The sequence below is a fragment of the Alosa sapidissima genome, chromosome 5 (genome assembly GCF_018492685.1).
Source record: "Alosa sapidissima isolate fAloSap1 chromosome 5, fAloSap1.pri, whole genome shotgun sequence".
Classification (NCBI taxonomy): Eukaryota; Metazoa; Chordata; class Actinopteri; order Clupeiformes; family Clupeidae; genus Alosa; species Alosa sapidissima.
The window spans coordinates 19,959,969-19,981,254 of NC_055961.1; the positions used below are offsets into that span (position 1 = coordinate 19,959,969).

The 21,286-nt window shown below is 39.0% G+C and overlaps 2 protein-coding genes across 2 annotated transcripts; one reads left to right on the top strand and one right to left on the bottom strand.

Moving 5' to 3' along the window:
* The first annotated feature begins 2,636 nt into the window (after window positions 1-2,636).
* On the top strand, window positions 2,637-10,907 carry sap30l (sap30-like). The gene is made up of 4 exons (XM_042091461.1): window positions 2,637-3,399; window positions 6,626-6,748; window positions 7,171-7,269; window positions 9,392-10,907. The coding sequence occupies exons 1-4, from the start codon at window positions 3,214-3,216 to the stop codon at window positions 9,518-9,520; spliced, it is 537 nt and encodes a 178-aa protein (XP_041947395.1). The 5' UTR covers window positions 2,637-3,213; the 3' UTR covers window positions 9,521-10,907.
* Window positions 10,908-13,452: 2,545 nt separating this feature from the next.
* On the bottom strand, window positions 13,453-15,153 carry LOC121709415 (heart- and neural crest derivatives-expressed protein 1-like). The gene is made up of 2 exons (XM_042092743.1): window positions 14,424-15,153; window positions 13,453-14,213 (listed from the first exon to the last, which is right to left on the bottom strand). The coding sequence occupies exons 1-2, from the start codon at window positions 14,904-14,906 to the stop codon at window positions 14,118-14,120; spliced, it is 579 nt and encodes a 192-aa protein (XP_041948677.1). The 5' UTR covers window positions 14,907-15,153; the 3' UTR covers window positions 13,453-14,117.
* Between the last annotated feature and the right edge of the window lie 6,133 nt (window positions 15,154-21,286).

A 21,286-nucleotide genomic window follows, 5' to 3' on the forward strand; every position in this document is an offset into this window, starting at 1 on the left:
ATTTGTACTTAGAATATAATTTACATTGTGAGTTTACAACGTTACGCAAACAGCCAGAGCCTAATTTGATCTTTGTAGTGAAACTGATTGCCATGATTTTTTAAGACACATAACTTTGAGTACTACATAGTAGAGTCTTAACTTATGACCGTAGCATATATGAACAAAGGTGTGCAGCCTTGATTCATACTCTTTGGTCGGGAAGAGCTTTTTTATTTTGAAAGTCTGCCACACGTGTAAGCCAGAAATAGGACTTCTTCAGTGGCTGATTTGCATAATAACAGAAAATGCTAACTGTTCGGGGTATTTCTTAACTGTTTTGTAATATCAAACAGTGATTCTCTGAGGACAATAAGCCCAAAGTATGATTGAAGGTCGGGCACTTTTAGACTCTCACCCTGATATTTCTCTGATAATTTGTATAAGATGTCATTTTCATAGAGTATTCATGTACCACTAGTACAGTGGGAGTGGCTTTGAGGATGTTTGTTTGTTTTTGTTGTGGGGATCTTGAAACAGGGTTGTATCCTTATGGTAATGATTTTGCTATGAAGGAATTATCTTTTTTTGTTTGTCTTGGTGCTCTCACTTCAAATTTGAGATGTAGGGTACGTCCTGCTGCAGTTTCATACATTTTAATTGCACATGTAAAGAATTTGGAAATATAGTATTTTCAATCATGATCAGAGTGATCAAAAGGTGTATATACATTTTCATAATGCACAAGTCAAGTCATGTAGAGCAGTCTAGAAAACCAACTTTTTTTATAATATAAAAATGGTTTAATTTTCAAGGGCATTGTTGACCACTCAAAACATTTTACTGATCACTCAAAACAACCAGTGATCTTTTTTGTAAAATAAAAAAAAGTATTTTTATAAGAATTGTCTGGTTTCCTCTGAAAAATAAACAAATAAACTTAATTTGACGAGTGGACCCATTATTGCTATGTGGCCTTTTGTGTTTTAATTATGAGTACACTCCTGAGTTGCTCAATTCACAAACATTTGCAAACTGTTTTCTTTTTGCTTTGAGTTTGCCACAAACTTTTGCAAACACTGAGGAGGTAGGAGAGACAAGTATGTTAATTTAGCCAGAGACTTTCTAATGTGGAGACACAGCACTCAAAAATTCTCCATAGAAATGCATGGGGCTAGTTTGTCACGCCAATATGGCCGTTGTCTACACATATCCCACCCCTTCCTCGGCAAAACGTCGACATGTGAATACATTGAGCCAATCATATGGTGTGTTGTGAAGACATCGTGCCAATGTGTTGTGATCTCACCGCTGGAGCAAGATTGGTGTCGTGAAGCCTTGCGCACGCGCAGTTCGACCCAAAGACTGTGCCTGATGAGTGCCCATAAAACGTTGGTATATGGCCGCCGAGTGGAGGGACTTGCCTAAAAGGACTTTGATTTAGCTTAGAAAAAGAATGTTGCCCTTTATCTAAATTAGTTGTCAACTATTAAAATAATTGCCAATTTAGTAGGCTGATAGGTTAATCTTATTTTTTTAGGGAAAACACCTAAAACTTCTGATGGCAGCTTCTTAAACTTGAATATTTTTCAGCTGTAGGCCTATTTCTGTAACTGTAAATTGAGAAACACTGAAACATTTGTTCACAATTTTCTGACATTTTGTCGAAAAAATAACCAGTAGATTAATCGGCTATGACGATAATCGTTAGTTGCCGCCTTATTGAGCATGAGGGTCCTGATCCCTGCAGGTCCAGTGGTGAGGTCATATGATTTCATGACACTAGTCCTTGCCATAGGTCCTAGCTGAATGAACATCCACTGACTCGATTCCAACCAACTGAGTGCTTTCCAGAAATTCCTAGTTCAAAATCATAGTTCTAGTTCACTTTACTGTGTCAAAGGCTGCTGAAAAGTCTAAGTTAAAGTTAGGCTACTCAATGCTTCAGGCATAGCCTAGGCTACTCTTAAGAGACTGCTTAGGGTCTAGCAAACTGAGATCAGAAACTTTCTTAAAGGCCATATTTTCAAGAATATTTGAAAACAAGGGAAGACAGGAGACCAATGTATAATTCTTCACACCAAATGGTACATGAAACTTCTTGCTAAGTAACCCTACTTAACAAATAACAAAAACAACACGATTTACTTTTGCGCGCATTTCCTTAAAAAAGCTATGTTCGCCCAGTGATGACATTAAGTTATGAGGGTAGATTAGCCTACTTGTAGAGCTACTGATTTAGCACTCGTCGTGTCGTACGTAGCCTACAAGGCAAAGCTGGAGCAAACACGGACGGCAGTCTCAATCGCATTGCGCAGTTGTTTGTCTTTGGAGTTTTTAATGCTATTCTAATGAAAGGGCAAATCCGTGAGGTTTAGGTCTAGTGAGATCCTTGACATTTACAATCACGTACATAAGAAATGTTCGAACTAGTCCCACATATTTGACGGGTATGCATGCCATTATCGACCAGAGAGTTGGAACGACCATAGCAGTTTGAAATTTCAAGCAACAGAAACAATTGAGTACGGAAGTGAATTACGAAAGAGCGACATACTGAAAGTCCAATCCCAGTCAAGAATAACACATGGAGGCCCGCCTGCTAAGGATTCTGGCCAATAGAGGACAATCAGGCAAACTTCCGCCAGGACTTCCGAACGTTCTCTATTGTACAATCTGTTCAAGAGAGGTCTTGTGTCGAGTAAGACTACCGTGTCTTCACGTTGCATGCAGTTTACGAGTGTACGATTTTAGGTATTTTTGCAAAGTTATTTATTGTGACTTAGCAAAATCGAGAGGCCTGCATTAATGTCAGGTTATTTGAGGTTAAACCTGCAGTTGAGTATAACTGTGTGTTTCTCATAACACCAATGTGTATGGCAAAAGGTTTGCTTACTGCTGGATAGATAGCAACTACTTAGCTAACGTTCGTTACCTGTGTAACTATTGGCAAACGTTAGCAAAGTTGGCGTAAGTTGTCAGTAGAGTAGGCAGTTAGTACGTTACTCGGGGTCAAGCTTCGTAGTAACTATGTGTAACGTTAGTTGCGACGAACTCTAAAGATAATGCGACGTGAAGCGGCGGCGTTTTGAGATTTTCCATCTCCGCTGCACATTTTCCGCCATTCAAAGGATTAACGTTTGTGTTACTTGCGAGCGAGCTAGCTAGCATCGTTAGTTGCCTTGTCAGCCTAGACATCTAGTTTAAAGCAGGAGCAAACAGCAGAAGTCCAACATGAATGGTTTTAGCACAGAAGAAGACAGCCACGATGGTCCCCCTGCTCCGCCGTTCTATGGGCAAAGCTGCTGTTTGATTGAGGATGGTGAACGTTGCGGCCGATCAGCTGGAAACGCCTCCTTCAGCAAGAGGATCCAGAAAAGCATTTCTCAGAAGAAACTGAAGTTAGACATCGACAAGAGCGTAAGTAGCTAACGTTGCTTATGTTCAAATCACACAACATGCAAGGACCATTATGTCATGCACTACCATATTCTAGTCATTCAGTAACGTTAGCTTCACTTAACGGTTAACGTTAAGTTTACTGTTACATGTGCCATCTAAATAGCCCATGTATTGTATTGGGTAACTGTCATTAAACAAATTTAATTATTGTATGTCTAATGTGTGTATCAAATGTATCTGTCTGCGTGTCGAAGTGAACGTAACGTTTTTACAGTTTGCATTCGTTCATCATTACTAATGTTAACGTTAGACTAATTGCACGAGTTCGGCGTGACAAACAACCACCGCACCATCAAGGAAGCCCATAGTTAGCGTTAACGTTGCTAAGCTAATCGATTTAGAAGTCCGGTTGCTGCCATTTGCTCGGCTTCATCAAGAATAATGTCGCTAGCTTGCTAACAATTATTGGTACTCGTGGATATGTAAGCAGGTGGCGTCTGTTAACCAGATAAAACTAGTGGATCCTGTCGACAAAATGAAGAAACGTTAAGTTAATTGTGTTGCCAGCAAGTTTATCTTGAGTCGTTTTCTGGCTCACCAGAAAAGCATGGAGCCGTAACGTCGGTGTCTACTCAGGATGGGGTTGCTAATCTGATCAACACACAAAGTATACATACTTCGTTTTGACATGATTGTTTTATTTACACAAGCGAAATTCACTTATCGCTTTTCTTTTACTAACTTGACAAGGCCAATAAGTGTTAGGCCTGTGTATCACATTGTATCAATGTAACAATGTGTTCTATCCATTCGATGGTCAGTAGAGCCCTCTGGGTTTCCCACAACCTTCCTCAAAATGTAGGGGGGTAGCATGACGCCATACAATTTTCAAGCGTTTTCAAAGTAAGTAACAAATCATGGACGTTTACTGGAGTTGTGGTGCGCTCCTGTCATTTCGATCGTGTAGTGTAAAGTGGCAATCCGACCTGTTTTAACTCCACACGTCTTTCTTGTCACTTTACGACAATATGAAACCTGTTTGCCATTATACGTCTTTTAGTCCAGGCTCATGCAAATAGTGTCGTGGACAATATTAAGTCAAGAAGTGAGCTCTCTCCAGCACCAAACAGGAAGGGGTAAAGCAGGCTACAGAAGCACAGGATTATTAGTTATTTCCTTTCATATAAATGATTATTATTCCACCTGACATAACAACTGTATAGCCAAACGACCTGCCTGAAAATTCTTCCACTTATCTGTAGACTGTTCATGCATATGGAGACTAATTTCATGTCGTTGTATAGCCTACACAACACTGCAGGTTTGGGATGTCACACATGAGACAATGCTGCAGAAGCACAAAAATATGACTGATAGGAATGGCCTGTGGGTCATTTATACAAGCCTTGTTGAGTTCCTGTTGATATCTGGTGCAGGATGGGAAATCATGAAGATAAATGGGACATTGGATTTCCCCAAATCAGGTTTTGGCAGTTTATCTTCAATTGCACGCACCAAAACCATGGTATACTATTCATAAATAGTGGGTGATTAATGTGAGGGGAGGAAAAATATCGAAAGCTAAACCCCTCAAACTTGGTAGCGGCAATGCAAGACTATTCTGGGAGAGCATTCTTCACAATTATCATTATAAATGCTTGCATTTCGTAATTGCATCGATGCCCTCACTTCGAACCAACTATAAAAATAACTTCATCTAATCACACATACATCACCTTGTGATTCACCTTTTGCACCAATGTGAAAAAATCGACATGTCTGGAAAAACCGCCGCATTCAAGCAAATGTGACTTGTCCATGCAACCTTTGTGAGGTTTTTTAGAAATACATGTGTTTCCATCACTTGTTTTTCATTTTGTGATTTAGATATGGCTCATTCCTTGCGGAATCAGATAAGGTTGTTGCAGCACCATCTCAAATCCTATGTCTTCATGTTATTTTCAGCCCTTGAAATTATACCAGTTTTACAGTGTGAAAATCACATTATCTGGGAAGCAATGTTTGGCCATTAATATCTTGAAAAGTATTATTTACAGGCAGCCCAAACTTTGTAGGGTGGAAGACAAACATGTTCTCCGTATGACTGGACCATTAAAACTTTGTACGGCAAATTGATTTTCTACAAGGCCCTAGATTTGGAAAAAAGTGCAAAAAGAGTGACATTAAGGGTAGTATAAACTTGTTGTTGTACACATTTGGTAATATTCTTTTCTTAACATACTATGTTTTATTAATTTTGTACCAATATTTGAACTCTCCACATATAATGGACTTGGAGATTGTAAGGATTTAACGAAGGGAAGTTTTGTTTTTCGGTCATTTTTCATTTCAAGTAGCTCAGTATAGGCATTTAGTGTACAAAGTGGCAATGTTGTACCATAGATAAATAAATAAAAAAAATCATTGTTTTGCCTCATGGACAAGAACAAAAATGCATTGGTATACAGTACAATGTAGCTAAGTAAGTGTATTTATGTATGAATGAAACATGGTACATCATTGGCACTTTATACACAAAATGATTATACACTGAACTATTTCCACGTTGATGTTCATGCTCCTACTAGCTACCCCACATACCATTTTTGTCCTGTGAACAATCACACTTTGTTTTATCCTTAATATCTTCATCTGCATTTGTTGCAGAGACCTCAAATATTGGCTCAACATGAATAAAGTATTGTATTTGCACACAAAATAATGATTAGTGACATGTGGATACAAAAAATGAGTTTAGAATACCCTCAATGTCACCAGTTTTGCATTTTGCCCCATATCTAGGGCCTTATATAAAACTAATGACCATGCAGTACAAACTCGTAACAGTCCAATCAACAACAAGAAGGCATTTTTGAGAGTGTAAAAATTACACAAAATCAAGAGTGAAAAAATGTATCAAAACATTGGAATTCAACAAAAATATTTTACAGGTCTTAGTTTTGGGACCTAAATATTAGATAGACAAACTTTGAGCAAAATCTGAGACAACGCAGCAACCATTTTCCATGTCAAATCAGAAAAAAAAAACAGGAACGACCCATATGCACATTTTCAAGGTTAATGGGAATCTGCCTTTTTAACCTGCTACAACTACTCAATGTCAGAAAGGTTCCCAAGATGGAAAAAAGAATCTGCACAGCCTAGCCTACTTTTGAAATTGGTTTCCAATATTCGTTGTTTGACGGATAACATGACCTCTGTATGTCATTTATTGTATATGTAGGTCCGCCATCTGTACATTTGTGACTTCCACAAGAACTTTATTCAAAGTGTTCGCAACAAAAGGAAGAGAAAAACCAGCGACGATGGCGGAGAGTCTCCTGATCATGATGTTGAGGTGCCTGAGGTGAGCATGTATATATGGTGACCTCAGCTAACAGAGAGAGGGCCTAAATTGACCCTTTTTCACATAGATCTCTTTCTCGAGGTCACAGAGTACTGTCGATACGAGGGGGAAAAAAAGACAATTTATGTTCTGCCTTGCTCGAGTTGCTGCAGCTACAGTGCTAGCCTATGTTTGGGGCATGTTCATGAGCCCACGAGTCCTTTAAGCAACTTCAGAAGCAGCTCTTGATTCACAATGTCAGACTTGATCTTTGAAGTTAATCCTCAAAGGGGTATTTAATAAATCTGGCAAATGTCTTCCCAGAATTAATTTACATTTTAAGTTTATTTGTTGGCATTCTTTGATTTTTTTTCAATCCAGAAGCCCTCAATTGCATATGGGAAGTTGAATAAATGGGGATGGTATTTGTGTTTGTGTTGTAGGTGGACCTGTTTCAACTGCAGGTGAATACACTGCGACGCTACAAGAGGCACTACAAACTCCAAACCCGGCCGGGACTCAACAAAGCCCAGCTGGCTGAGGTAATTCTGTCTTTGTCACTCAATAACATAATGTGTAGTTCACCAGAGCAGACAGTTAATGGGAAGACATTTAATGCTACGTTTACACGTGGCCGGCTATTTTCATAAACGGACATTTCACCCTCTCCGTTTTCAAAAAAAAAACTGTCAGTTTTCAGAAGTTATCCTTTACACTAAACCGGGTATATGCCTTCAAGAGCATGCCAAACCTGTGCGTGGCAGTGTAACGAGAAGCTCAAGCCCATGTTAGCCAATCAGAATCACGAAAATATCAACAACAGCAACGAATCACTTCCTCTTTATCTTTTGAACTGACTAAAAATCTCTGCCTCGTCACAAATCTCTGTTTGTACATCTTTAGACACAAATGAACAAACAGTTTTCCCAAAAAAACGATCAGCCCAGAGTTTTTAAAAACTGTGTTTGCGGGGGGATAAACCTCCGTTTGTGTCTAAATGACATGGTCAAACGCAGAAAAACATCACCAGTTGCATCGTTTTTGTTGTCATCTAAACGGGGCCTGATTCTGATAGTTTCCGGTCAGTCAGTCAAACCTCACTGGCATGTTTTTCAGACACAAGTATGCATATTGCTCTGTGGTGACGTAAAAAAAAAAATGGGACAATCAGACTAACTCTCTGAAACAAAAATAGTATTGTGTAAATGGAGATGTTTCAAAGCTACCTATTTAAGGTACTAGTGAGCATTTGTGATTGGTTCACTTAAAAACCAAAACACACCAGAACAATGCAGTACTAAAGATGGACGTTTAGCGGTTTATTGCACACCTAAGTCTCTTCTCTATTCCTCAAGTCACTTTCACAAGTTAAAAAAAAAATAAAAAAATACCCTCATGGCCCTGAAATGGCGTAAATCTGACACCTTCATTTTGGGAATGGGCTCTTTGCACAAACGGCTTGTTTGTTTCCAGTGGAGCCAGGTGTGTTTGAACCTGCCGCTATTGCTAACGTAATTAGTGTCTACGCCGACCTGGTTGGGTGTTGCACCTAGTAAATCAGCACGATTACTATGAAGAAGGATTTATGTGAGTTAAAACTGTTATTATTGGGCAAACAAGATATTCAGTGTCGGAGTGAAGATGTTAGGAGCAGAATATAACTGAAGATGCCGTTACAACAGTTAATGCTCCACCTGAAACAAAGTGGCTGCATTGAGAGCCTTGCATGCAAGTAGCCCATTAGGCTCCATCGGCCCCGCCACCTTTCCACACACAGTTCACGTGCTACTGGCTGCTGCAACTGACACATTACCTAGCTTGTATGCATCTCCTTATGAACAATTATTCCACCCCTAGATACTCATGATTGGGTCTGTACCCTTGTTGTACATATGAACATGTAGTGGGCGGTGGGTAGCATAGTGGTTAAGGAGCTGGGCTAGTGTGCAGTACCCTGAAAAGTTGTGAGTTCAATTCCTGGCATCCACCGTTGTGCCCTTGAGCAAGGCACTTAACCCCAAGTTGTTCCAGGGACATTGTGGTCCCTTGTAATATAGTTGACATATGTAAGTCACTTTGGACAACAGTCTGCTAAATGCATAAAATACCGGTATAAATATGCATACAAATTGACTGATGCCTCAATTGGCCCACTTGGGCTGTGAATTGACAACGTAGATCCAAAGCAGAAATCTTAGGCTATGACTGACTGCTTATTTCCCCCATTATATGTCTTGTAAAACATAGCAGATGGAAATATACATTTAAATATACAGCAACAATGTATAAGTTTAAGACTTGAAAGCAACAACTTTGTTCCCCAGTCTAGCTGTTATATTCTATAGATTGATAAATGAGTGTTTGTGGGGAGAGCTTTCTTCTAGCTGTGGTCTGGTGCACAGAGAGTTTAAGAGTGCGAGCACATGTTTTGTGTGTGTGTGTGTTTCAGAGAAGGGAGTGGTATCCCCAGGTGGTGAAGCAGTTCCTCTTAATGAGTCCAACACGTCATTTACTGTATAAACGGCAAGCTAATAATCGCAGCCAGTGAATGCCCGTTCTCAGTTGGTCCTACATCCCTCTTTCTGTTGCCGTCGCCAAAAAACACAACTTCTGCTTTTAGCTGTCTTATCATCCTGCTGAGCTGCTTTGTTGTTTACCTTTCAGACGGTGAGCCGTCATTTCCGGAATATTCCTGTGAACGAGAAGGAGACGCTCACCTACTTCATTTACATGGTGAAGAGCAGCAAGAGTCGACTGGACCAGAAGCCGGACAGCAGCAAACAGCTGGAATGAGTGTCACTGGGAGGCACAAATACAAAACAATAACAGTAGAGCTCTACCGAGGGACAGCTAGCTGCCTTTGACTCCTACCCACTGTCTACAGAGTTGGGCAACGGTCTACAAGTCAAGATGAAGGCTTAAATACAACAAAAGAAAAAGACAACAAAAAAAATCCACATCCATTAGGGTCAAGCAGTCTAGGGTAACTGCCTTAAGAATATCAATATTATTTCGTATCTAGCTTTGACTGTTATCAGAATATGATTTTCCTGTGCCAAACCATAGGGAAAGGAAAGAAATGTCAACGGACATGCTTAAGGTTTTATATATATATATATACACATATATGCTCAACATGGAGGAGTAGAGGTGGGCAAAGAAAGCGCTGGCTGGCTCGGAGTGCTATATGCTCTTCAACACTATAGCAGTGTGCTTCTGTGTGTGTCCGTAAGGGAGGGAAGGAGTGAGTGAGTGAGAGTGTGTGTGTCTGAGTGTGTGTCTGAGTGTATGCGTGTTCGCACATACCTGCACCAGATGGGTCCTTTTCTGATGTGTCTTTTCATTTGCTTAGGAACTAGCAGCATGAACATATATATATATATATTGCTTTGTCTTCATGAAATGTCAGTACTTCTATATGATGGATTTTTTGTAGACAAATTAGATTTACTGTAGAACTGTGTTCTGGTCATTTTTAAATTTAATACTGATGTGTATCATAATTTATCTTTGTGTTTTCAGCTGTAAAATAGACCTGAGGTTACAAGGGTGACCTTTTGTTAATGTGATTTAAAATCTATACAGCTCTCGTTAAAAAGAAAATAAATGAATACAATTTAAAATAAATAAATAAGTAAGATCTACAATTCTGATGTCACACCTTGACATAACTGTAATGGAATGCTGATAAGAGTATTGGGTAAGGAGATAGAGGGGACTATTTATATACTAATGAAGGCAATGGTGGAACATTAAGCCAGAGACTCTTTTCTGACATCAGAACTATGTGAGTCTGGACTGGGTCTCTCAAAACCAGTTGCTCCTTGGGTCATTAGAAATCATGTGGTTGTGTAAGTGAGTATAATTAATCATGGAAAAACTTCTCAATGCCTGCTCACATAGACCACATGCCAAACGCTGGCTTAGCCGATGGTGCCCTAGTACTTTTTATTAGTTTCGTCTTTGTTTTCACATGTGCTTTTTTCCTTAACACACATGGCCATGCTAACATTTCACAGATACCTTAGTGTCACTGTGAGTTGTTTTCTTTTTCTTTTTTCAGCAACTTTTTAAATTCATGTTTTTTAACACATTGATTGTGCTATGTTGACTTCCTTGTAGTAGGGCACCTGTATGTATATGTCTGTGCATTGGTTTAAATAAACTGGTTATATACAGATCTTTGGCTGTATGTCCTGAATATCATGTACAAATATTACATATAGCAGGGTTCCCACGGGTCATGGAATTTCTGGAATATCATGGAATTTTGGAAAGTCAGGGAATTTTATCATTTTTGGGGCAAAGTCATGGAATATCAGGGAATTTTGTTGTAGCCGTTTAAAATGTACTTGCCAAATATAATACATTAATTCAAATATTTCCACGCCGAATTGGAGTATGTCTGGTTATTAGCTTAACTGCTTGCTTGAGTAGCCCAATTGATTTATTCAATGCCTATTTATTCATTTCCCGCTCTAAAGAAGTAAAAGATTCTTGAATGCTGCACGTCTCTGAAATCATTGGTCGGTATATTGTACAATTAATGATATAACTAGTCATTTTTTGTCAGGGAAAAGTCATGGAATTTTACATTTGACTTGGTAACCCTTATATAATCAAAACTTTCAGTTTTAGCAATAAATTGTGAAATACTTTTTCAAGCCTGTCCACAACTAAAGTACATTAGAGAAGGCGATGTGGCCTGCACTATCCCTATGGTAGTTACAGAGCATTCTGTTCATAAGCATTCTTCGGCTTTGTTGATCAAGTTACATTAGTTCATTTTTGCAGTTCAGTGGTCATTGTAAAGCTCAATAGAATGATTTAGTGTGACTGCTTGCTGGGTGTGAAATGGTCTGCTATTTAATTGCATCCAATACCTACACCATAACAGTCTATCTGGCATATGGATTGGATTCTTGACCAGAGATTGTATGCATGTATGTCAAAATATCAACGCCAATGTTCTCATGAGATACATAACACAATGACCATGTGTTTATTTCCCCTGACAATTCTGCTCTCCAGAGAAACCAAACCCTGGACTTTTCATGCATATGAAACATTGAGAATTTTCCACTTGAGGTAAGTAGGCCTAGTGAAGTGGGGGTTTTTTGGTCAGAAGTGTATTCTATGACGTCAGGTTATTTCGCTAGTTTCCACATGGGGGTGCCAGTGAGGGGAGTTGAAAGTAATTGGGGGAGGGGGGACAAGGTTATTAACTTTGCTATGAGCCATCCTAGCTATTACTGCCATGTTTGTTTAATCTTTGCTATATATCTCTTAACCAGTGGCAGTTGCTAGCACAGTTCGAATTACAGGGGGTACTGGGTCTTCATTGGGGGGTATAGTACCCCCTGTAATTCGAACTGTGCTAGCAACTGCCACTGGTTAAGAGATATATAGCAAAGATTAGATATATAGGTTAGTTAGCAAGTTAATTCTCTATTTAAATAAACCTTTACATTGTGATGAGGTAAAATCGATTGCCATTTCCAAGGAGATGAACTCCATAGCCTAGGTGTCCATTCTCAGTTTATCTTGAATAAATTATTGTGCCCTTTTGAAATTACTTTGGCACAGATCCTGTGTTTTTATATTACCGGTATGAGATAAGAGGGTCTGATGTAGCTAAGACATAATAGTGAAACCTGTGGAAACATAAAAAGACCCAAGTAGCCTAGGCTAAATATGTGCTAGTATTTGAATTTGTTTTTAATTGGTTGGTATTGTTTTTACATTCAATTATTTCATATTTTTAATTTGATAAATGTAAACCCTGATAGCCTACTATCTTAATAAAACTATTTTTTTTATTCAAAGAGACACTTTAGGAAAAGGAAAGGGCACACAGACATCAGGCACTTTTTTGGTGCTAAAAGAGTAAGCAGGAAATATTAACACTAAGATCTACAAACAATTACATTAAAAGTGTAGGTGCAGTTAGGTTTTATACACTGTTCATATGTGTTAAGGAAAGGGGTACCCAGCAGACAGGAGAGGCACAGGATAAAAGCTGTGAGCAGGCCGCAGGGAGACGACACGATGAGGGCAGAGGGCAGAGATGATCAAAACCGTTCTCTTTTGGATATACCGTATAAGAACGATGAGATATTCTGTAGCCTACTGATTATTAGTTTGTCGCATGTTTAGACCTTGTATGTGTGTTGTGCAACACATGTTGCACTTGGCGATCACGGTGGGGATTGATATGGTAATGGACCATGATGGTCATAGAAGAAGTGAAGGAGCAGTACCCCCCAATTATGGTGGGGTTATTCGCACTCTGGTTGCTAGTGTGCTAAAGAACTGGCTAAGCAGCAGAACTACACGAGAATCCTGAGGGATTCAACCCAAACCCTTTCCAATTTGCTCCATGCATATTCAACTCTCCTCTAAAACTGATGAACTAAAAGATTAAGTCCAGTAGGCCATATTTCCCGTGAAAGAGCACCCCGGAGAACATCTTTTAAAAAAATGTATTTGGATATATTTTTTTTTAAATCCCTCGTGCACGCCATGTTTGGTAATGTTGGATTTTGTTAACTCCCTGTAACCAGGTGCGTGACCTACTCCACACGCAATCATTTCCGAGCAGGGATTGCTGGACTAATTTTGTGGTGGCTCAATTTAGGAAACAGATTTCTTCTTAGAACATTGCACTGTATCGAGGTTGTTTGCTAACTTTGACTACAAAAATGAATTGACAAATGTATTTATTTTTGACCTGTACAGGCTATTGCCATTCTTATCACATTACAACATTCCATTTGTGCAGTGAAAAATACGTCAAGCATCATGTGTAATTCATTGACATAAGTCAAAAGTTCAGGTGAGGTAATAGTCAATAAATGACAAAAAAGGACTCAAAAATATGCGTAAAAACGCAAGTGCGAAGACAATAGTACCACTTGTAATTTTGTGTCAACTTCATTTCTTATTGTAAACTTTTACAATTTTGATAGGCCTAATTTTATAATTTGTTTAAAGGACAAATCAGCAATTACAAAAGCTGAACTTTTATTCCCCCATCAAAAGTTCATAAAGTGGCCTTATCCATTTGGGGATTGCGAGCGTCATTGCCCTGAGAGTTCGGTTTGAGACGCCAGCAATTTTCAAAATGATTTAATTTAAATCCTGAATTCAATCCAGATTCAGTTTTAAATTAAAAATCAAATATCCTTGAGGTATAATTATTTGTGATATGATGTGGAATCTGTGATATAGGCTTATAGGCAAATATGTGACAAAGTTTATGGAAGTCGTTGCATAAAAATGAAACAACGATAAACACATTTGAAGCAGATATGAAGTTCTATAAATAATCTGATTGCACGTAGCCAATTTAGGCAGTTTAGCACTTGGCTTCTTCGTAGGCTAACCCCCTTCACGGATTTAACTCAAGTGCCCAAACTTGCTGCGGCCATCCAGTTCGTCCTTTTAATTTCTTTTCACGACAATATTCCTCTGGCTTGTCTTCATTCTGAAAAAAAGGCATAATTTAGCTGTTCAAAAAGTACTTCAAGATCAGATGTCAGTCCCGGCATGTAATTATTGTAGGCTTTTCCCCCCACTTGAACTAGGTTTGACACTGATATTTGACTTAAATTATATAACAGGTAAAGGTAATATCTTGTTAGCCAATGCATACATTATTTGACAGATTTTTAACGAATTTACGCACGTAACTTACCTTTATAACTTCTCTAATCTCTCGTTTTCTTTTTGAGTCTGTGTTGTCACAATTCTGCAGTTCAGCCCTGAACCCCTCAGTCGCACTTCCACTGGATAAAACATTCATGAGGTAGGAAATGTAACTTGTGGCAAGTCTTAATGTTTTTATCTTGGACAGTTTCGTGTCCGAGGGAACGTTGGGGATGCAGTCTCTCAATTCAGCAAATGCGATATTAATGTTCTCTGTCCTCCGCCGCTCCTTTTTAGGAGCACTTGTTCGCCGTTGGACCATCTCGGCTGCAAAGGAGTCTTGCTGGTTCCCATGGACCGATACAGCCTCTCCAAATTCTGTCCAATTTGATGTGTGTATTTGGAGATCTATAGGGTGCTCTCCGTTATTCAACCAGCTACGGAGGTAGGGGTTGTCTTGGTGACACCGTTGCGCGAAAGAAAATGTCTCATGCATGATATGGTGATGGTTATAGCTTCCGATTAGGTTCATTTTGAAGAATCACAGAACTGTTTCAAAGTTAATAACTTACGCCTTGGTATATTGAGTCTTCTGTATACGTTTTATATTTTCCGATGTTCTAGTAAAACCAACTCGCACACACACACTAGGCTACATGCCTTGGATATATGCTATACCATATATCACAACCTATATTTAGACTATTTGATAGCCTACGTCCTATCAAGCATTTGTCATTTGAGGTAGCCTATGTTGAGAGACCAACCAGAATCTATCTCTGGAGAAATACCTCGTCACTAGACTTGGGTATAGCGAAGCGAGCTGAAAGCCAATAGGTCAGAACACACAAAGCAGGGTGGAGATTAGTTTATGAGCGCTACTTCTGGTTTACATGCCAAGCGACTGATGTTTGTTTACCAGCTCATTAAAGTAGAGGTTCTGAAATAACTGATAAGTATGTATTATGTAAGTAAGACACGTGGATTATGTGGTCTATTGTGTATTCTATTTGCATTTAAACAAAGCCAGCAATAAGGCGTCCAAATAATAATAATATAATAATAATAATAATAATAATAACAATAATGATGATGATGATGATAACGTTTACTATGTTTGCAGTGCATAACTAAACTTGTGGATCAATCCTCTGACTATAATCTTAGGCGTCATTAACACCTTTTGTAGAGGAAAACGTGTTGCTTCAAAAGAGGCTCAGAGACTATTCATCTCCTACTACTACTACTACTACTAATAATAATAATAATAATATTAATCATCATCATCATCATAATCATCATGACCATCATCATCATCATCATAATTGTGAATGATGAATGATTGAATGTTTGGCTTTAAAACATAACATGTGAACATAATATAGGCTATACTTTTTTATATATATTCTGGTGTTTGTAGATCAGCCATCTGATTTTAGTACATTTCTTCCTACTTTTAGCAGCCAGGTTTTTGCCATTTATATCAATTTTTCGACTAGCAATTTTTATGATGTTCCGTCTTCAATGTATGATGTTTATGTCCTGTTGTACAGGTTTTCTGTCAGATTGTTTGTGTAAGATAGAGGGGGGAGGGTTGTACTCTGCTCTAGAGCGCATTGCCTGTGTTACTACTCTCTTTGCTCTCCCAAGCCTCAAGATATCTGTTTAAGAAAAAGCAGTCCCATCTCTCTCTCCCTTTCTCGCCCACTCACTCTCCTTCTCTCTATCAGACTCTGTCTGGTTTTGGGTCTCATGTGCTTTATTGGCATGCCTGTGCAGTGGACAACATTGCCAAAGCTGGAATAAAGAATAAACACCATGAATAAATGAAGAAAAAATAAACACATGGATAAGAGGCTAAAACAGACAAACAAATAAACACAAAGCATTATGGGCATTGTCTCATTCTCTCTCTCTGCTTTCTTTCCACTCTAGATGTATCTGTGAGAGGTGATCCTTTGACCTTTGGAATGTAGTTAGGCACCACTGAATGTAGTTCGGCACCACTGCTGAGTGCTTATCTGTACACAGTTGTCTGAGAAGACTGACCAAAAATAACCACTGATCACATTGTTCAAATCCTCTTAACAAGACGTACCTGTGTTCCTGATGAGTTTTTGATGTCTTTTCTTTCTTTGACTGTAACTTCTGTGTGTGCACATTACAGCATCTGTTCAGAGATGTGTTTAGCTTTTATCCGAATCTACTTACAGTGCCTATAAAAAGTCTTCAGCCCCATGCTAAAGTTGACTAAAATTATAAATAAAAAAAGAGGAATTCCAAAAGAGGAATCTTTTGTAAATGGATCGTAATGCCTTCATTTAAAAAATGGGAAAAAAATCCAACCTTTAAGGACACCAATTTTCTTTGTGAATGAATATTGTATCGTAAATAATTAAATGTTCTTCATTAAAATACAGGGTGCATAAGTATTCATACCCCTATGTTAAATTCCCATAGAAGCAGGCAGATTTTTATTTTTAAAGGCCAGTTATTTCATGGATCCAGGGTACTAACATGCTGATAAAGGGTGCGGGTAGGACGATTCTAAGGGCCCAGCACTGACAGGGGACCCCCAAAGAGCCCCCCTGATAATAGGGGGGGGCAAAATTGTCTGTCATAGGGCCCAAATTTTCTAGCAGCGCCCCTGGGCCAGATTATGTAAACTTAACCGTGTGGTAACGTGTTACGGAGCGTAAAAGAAAGCAGATGAGTTAGACGGATGGTAAATGTGCCACATCCTTACGTCTGCTCTTTTGACAGCGTTTCTCTGCATTTTATTGCATTGCGTGGTGTAGGCTTTGCAATACGTTGTGTATGCATTCCTGTGTCAGATGGCTTACATTCTGCCAGCAGAGATCCTAAATCAGCAGACAGGTTTGGGCATCTGGTCCTAGGAGAGAGAGAAGGGGAATGCCTTTCAACACCTCACCCACCAGCCTCATCCACGAGCCTCGGAACTCACCAGCGCACTTACATGGCATCCTGACACAACACACATCAAAACACAATATGCACCCCTGGACTCTGGAGCTGAACTAGCACCCCAGTGACACGTCACTAAAAGATGGTAGCAGAAGTAAGGTTTAGACAGAGACGTAGACAGATGCAGTGAAGTCACTGGACTGGCCTGGAGTGGGCGGACATCGCAGTGACAGACATAAACACACATCAATTAAAAGACTAGATAGATAGATAGATACTTTATTGATCCCCATAAACTTTAAAATTAAGGCTCTGTGACGTTTTTTCGTTTTGAGAGCCTAGCTTTTTCAGTCGACATGTTCTACTTTGTGATTACGCACCAGAATTGCTCTAAAATGGAAAAACACTTGCCGATATTTACATTTGAAATGCATTTCTGTTCTGTTTGGATCTTTCATAAACTGTTACAATCTTTCCACAATACTAGTATGTCCCTCCATTATATTTTATGAAGATTTGCTGATGTTGTGTACTGACATCTGAAACCATAGACAACAAAGACAGAGAGCAATGGTGCTTTCTCATTAGAGACACACCTGTCAAATTGGCTGCCATGTTTGCCCATGCACCTCTGCACATCTGGAACCTGTCAGCATTGGCCACTTACGCCTCCCCGGGCCTCCTTAGAGCCATTTAAGCCTTTTAGTGACACGTTTCACTCCAGCCAGCAGTCAGACGCAGAGGAAGTATACGGTGGTCCTTCTTTCCATTGTGACATTCTTTCAATATAACTATATCGCCGGCCACTAAGTGTTTGTTGAGATTCGGCTCTGTTATCAAAGTAGTTTTGAGGTAGCATGCGCAGTTCATGTAACAGTTTCTACTAATGGCACGTTCATTTTAAGGGACTGTGAGGTTGACACACTGTTGCGGAATTATGAGGGGAATGGATGCAAACGATCATGAAACCAGTTACTAGTGTAAGACCTGAGCAGTGACGTTGACAGCTTATGGCCACTGCAAACCAAAAATGTAGCAGGACCATGTATGACAATGTCACAAAAACCAAGTATTTCATAGTTATCTCTGCTGCAACCATTAAACCAGTCGTAGAATCACATAAGCACGAAGTAAAGCTTTTAAGCTTGCAACGGTGTAAGATATATCAGTATTCTCAGAATTAAATCATACTATATTTTGCCTGTATATGTGAGTGTGTGTGTGTATGTGTGTCTGCATCTCAATGTGTACATACCTGTGTGTGTGTGTGTGTGTGTGTGTGTGTGTGTTGACAGGCCAGCGTGCTCTTATCATGCGTGTGAGTGAGTGTAAAGACCCTGCAGATCCCGACTCCAGGCACCTCAGACACGACACATGCTCCCGTCACATACAGCACATTACCCAAATACTATATACGTTTGCAATGTATATTGTCTGATCTGTATATTGTCTGTATTTCTGGAGTCACCAGTTTCCAAAACCAAATTCCTGGTAACAAACAACAAATCTGATTCTGATTTACTAATCAACCTCACAGTCATACAGGTTCATGTGACATGTGATTCATTTATTAAGCTGGACTAGTATATCACAGTTCTTGTAATGAAGGATTACAATAGGAGACTAATAGTATCAAAATGGACTGTTTTCTTTCATAAAAGTTTAGAATAGAAAGGGGACATTATAACTTAGGAAACTTGAATGTCCTTGAAAGGCATTTTGTGTTACAGCACACATTAAAACACAACAGTACACAACACACAACAGTATACACAAACAGCAATACATTTTACTCATACAGACATAAACACACATCAATTGTAAGACTAGTCTACCTGTTAAACTTTATATTGCTCAGGAAACATTTGATTGATTAAAATGAGGAATTTACGAGAGAAAGGTGAGTTATACTTTGTGTCAATTACCCTCAAGTCAAGTGTATGCATTAGATCACAAAACAAATGTGGCATGATCTTTATGGTTAGCCTAGAAATCTAGACGCACCCTAGCTAGTCTAGCAACTCTCCGTTGGCTTGTGAGCTCGAAAATTTAAACTTCTATCAGGCCAATCAAATCGTGTATTGAGTTGTTAGGCGGGCTTAACATAATGATTGATGGCAGAGTTGCAACAGTTTGGCTTGAATTCCCTGCTACTTGAAAACAGATAAGATAATGTTGCTGTTGGCGAACAGTGTGACATGAGTTAAGCTTTTATTAAGTTGGCAAAAGTCAACCGATTATCCCACCCCTCGGACTGAGCACTGCGAACGGTGAGTGCCCTTAATGTCTTTGTTAATGTTAATGACTTTTACTTTTTTTGTGATATTGTGGTACTGTTATATTGTGTTAATATTCCTTTCATCTACCAGCCCATCTTTTTTATTGTACTGTGTGTGTATTACCTTTAAAGGATAATTCCGGTGTGATTTTGACCTAAAGTGTGTTGAAACATGATACCGAGTGTGAATGTCTCATAGCTCACCTCGGCTTGTCCCCTGCACTCAGAAATCTGGCGCTAGTTAGCCAATGCTACCAACACAGTGTTTCGTTGTGGTACCTCGGGCATCGGCCTAGCCATGCAAATAAATCACTGTTTTACACCATTTACGAGGCTCAAAGTAGCTCCATACTTCATTGGTAGACTTCCGAGGGCCTTGACATTTAAAACGAGACATAGAGAACTTTGAAAAAGCACTGGTAGTTTATTTACAACACACTTTAGGTCAATATCACACCGGAATTCTCCTTTAAGTACTGTACATCCCTGCAACACTGCAGTAACATGATACCATATAAGATACAGAATACTATCCTCCTGTAAATAAAGCCTAATAATCAGTAATTATAGTGGATGAGCAAAACATGTTCTGAGGTCCAGTCAGTGTTGGGAAGGTTACTTTTAAAATGTATTCCACTACAGATTACATGCATTAAAATTTTGAAAAATTTTGAAAAATTTTGAAACCAAAACTTATTGTGATAAACAGAAGCAGCAACACTTGCAAACGTCAAAGAATGCGATTGGAAAAATGCAGTAATATTTACAGCAAAGGTAGACCCACATACATTGTTTCCTGACTGTTGATGCTGTTTATTGTCAGTTTGTAAAGTTTAGGCAAAGTAGGAAGTAACGTTAGGAATCTCCGATCAATGTGATTGGTAAGGCTGGACCATTGATTTCAGTGCCTGTCGCGATGCAAGTTTTATAAACATTTCCCAATTGCGAGTTACCAGACTCTATTCACTTTGTGATTGAGTTTTGATTTTTCCAGGCTATATAAGACCCATTGTGTCAGCAACAACCAACAACCTGTTTTACAATGAGGATGGATTGATATATAAGCCTATGTGCTATGAAACGTTATTGTGTCAAAGAACTGTCACACCTGGGTTTCATATCCTCAGTAGATGACTGACATCTTGGCAAACCAATCAGGGTTGTGACATCAATCCACCTTACAAAGCGTTTTGGGGGCTTTGGGTCTTATCTTCAAATAACCTAATGCCCTCTTGTTTGCTTATGGTACCCATATATCAGAAGACTTTGACAAGATTTGGGAAAGATTCTTGAAAGATTGGAATCTTTTAACTAATGACTAAAGCTTAACTCAAAAGACTACAATCTTTCAAGAATCTTTCCCAAATCTTGTCAAAGTCTTCTGGTGTAATGATGGCTTTAGTCTTCTTGTTAACCAAATGTTCCCAAGAAGTTGTGGTCACAACCCCAGTAACTGTCTATGCCATATTATTCAGACGACAGTCTGCGGTTATTAACAGTCAGCTAAAACAACAAGAAAAACATGAGGTATGGAAAATAAAGAGCTGATGGACAGACAAACATTTCTCTGACCGCAAACATTTCAGACAAACCTTCTCTGTAGAGAATACAACTTTGTCCTTTGCCCTCTGTGTACAATACTTTAAGGCTATGATACTAATACTTTAACTCATTTAGGTGTTTTCCAACATACATGTATCAACATTCAC

Bases quoted from the DNA above. Each gene is read 5' to 3' on its own strand.
- sap30l (XM_042091461.1), top strand. From the start codon at position 3,214: ATGAATGGTTTTAGCACAGAAGAAGACAGCCACGATGGTCCCCCTGCT. The intron at 3,400-6,625 runs GTAAGTAGCTAA...TTGTATATGTAG, and splicing joins AGTTAGACATCGACAAGAGC to GTCCGCCATCTGTACATTTG. The intron at 7,270-9,391 runs GTAATTCTGTCT...TTTACCTTTCAG, and splicing joins ACAAAGCCCAGCTGGCTGAG to ACGGTGAGCCGTCATTTCCG.
- LOC121709415 (XM_042092743.1), bottom strand. From the start codon at position 14,906: ATGAACCTAATCGGAAGCTATAACCATCACCATATCATGCATGAGACA. The intron at 14,214-14,423 runs GTAAGTTACGTG...CCTTTTTTTCAG, and splicing joins AGATTAGAGAAGTTATAAAG to AATGAAGACAAGCCAGAGGA.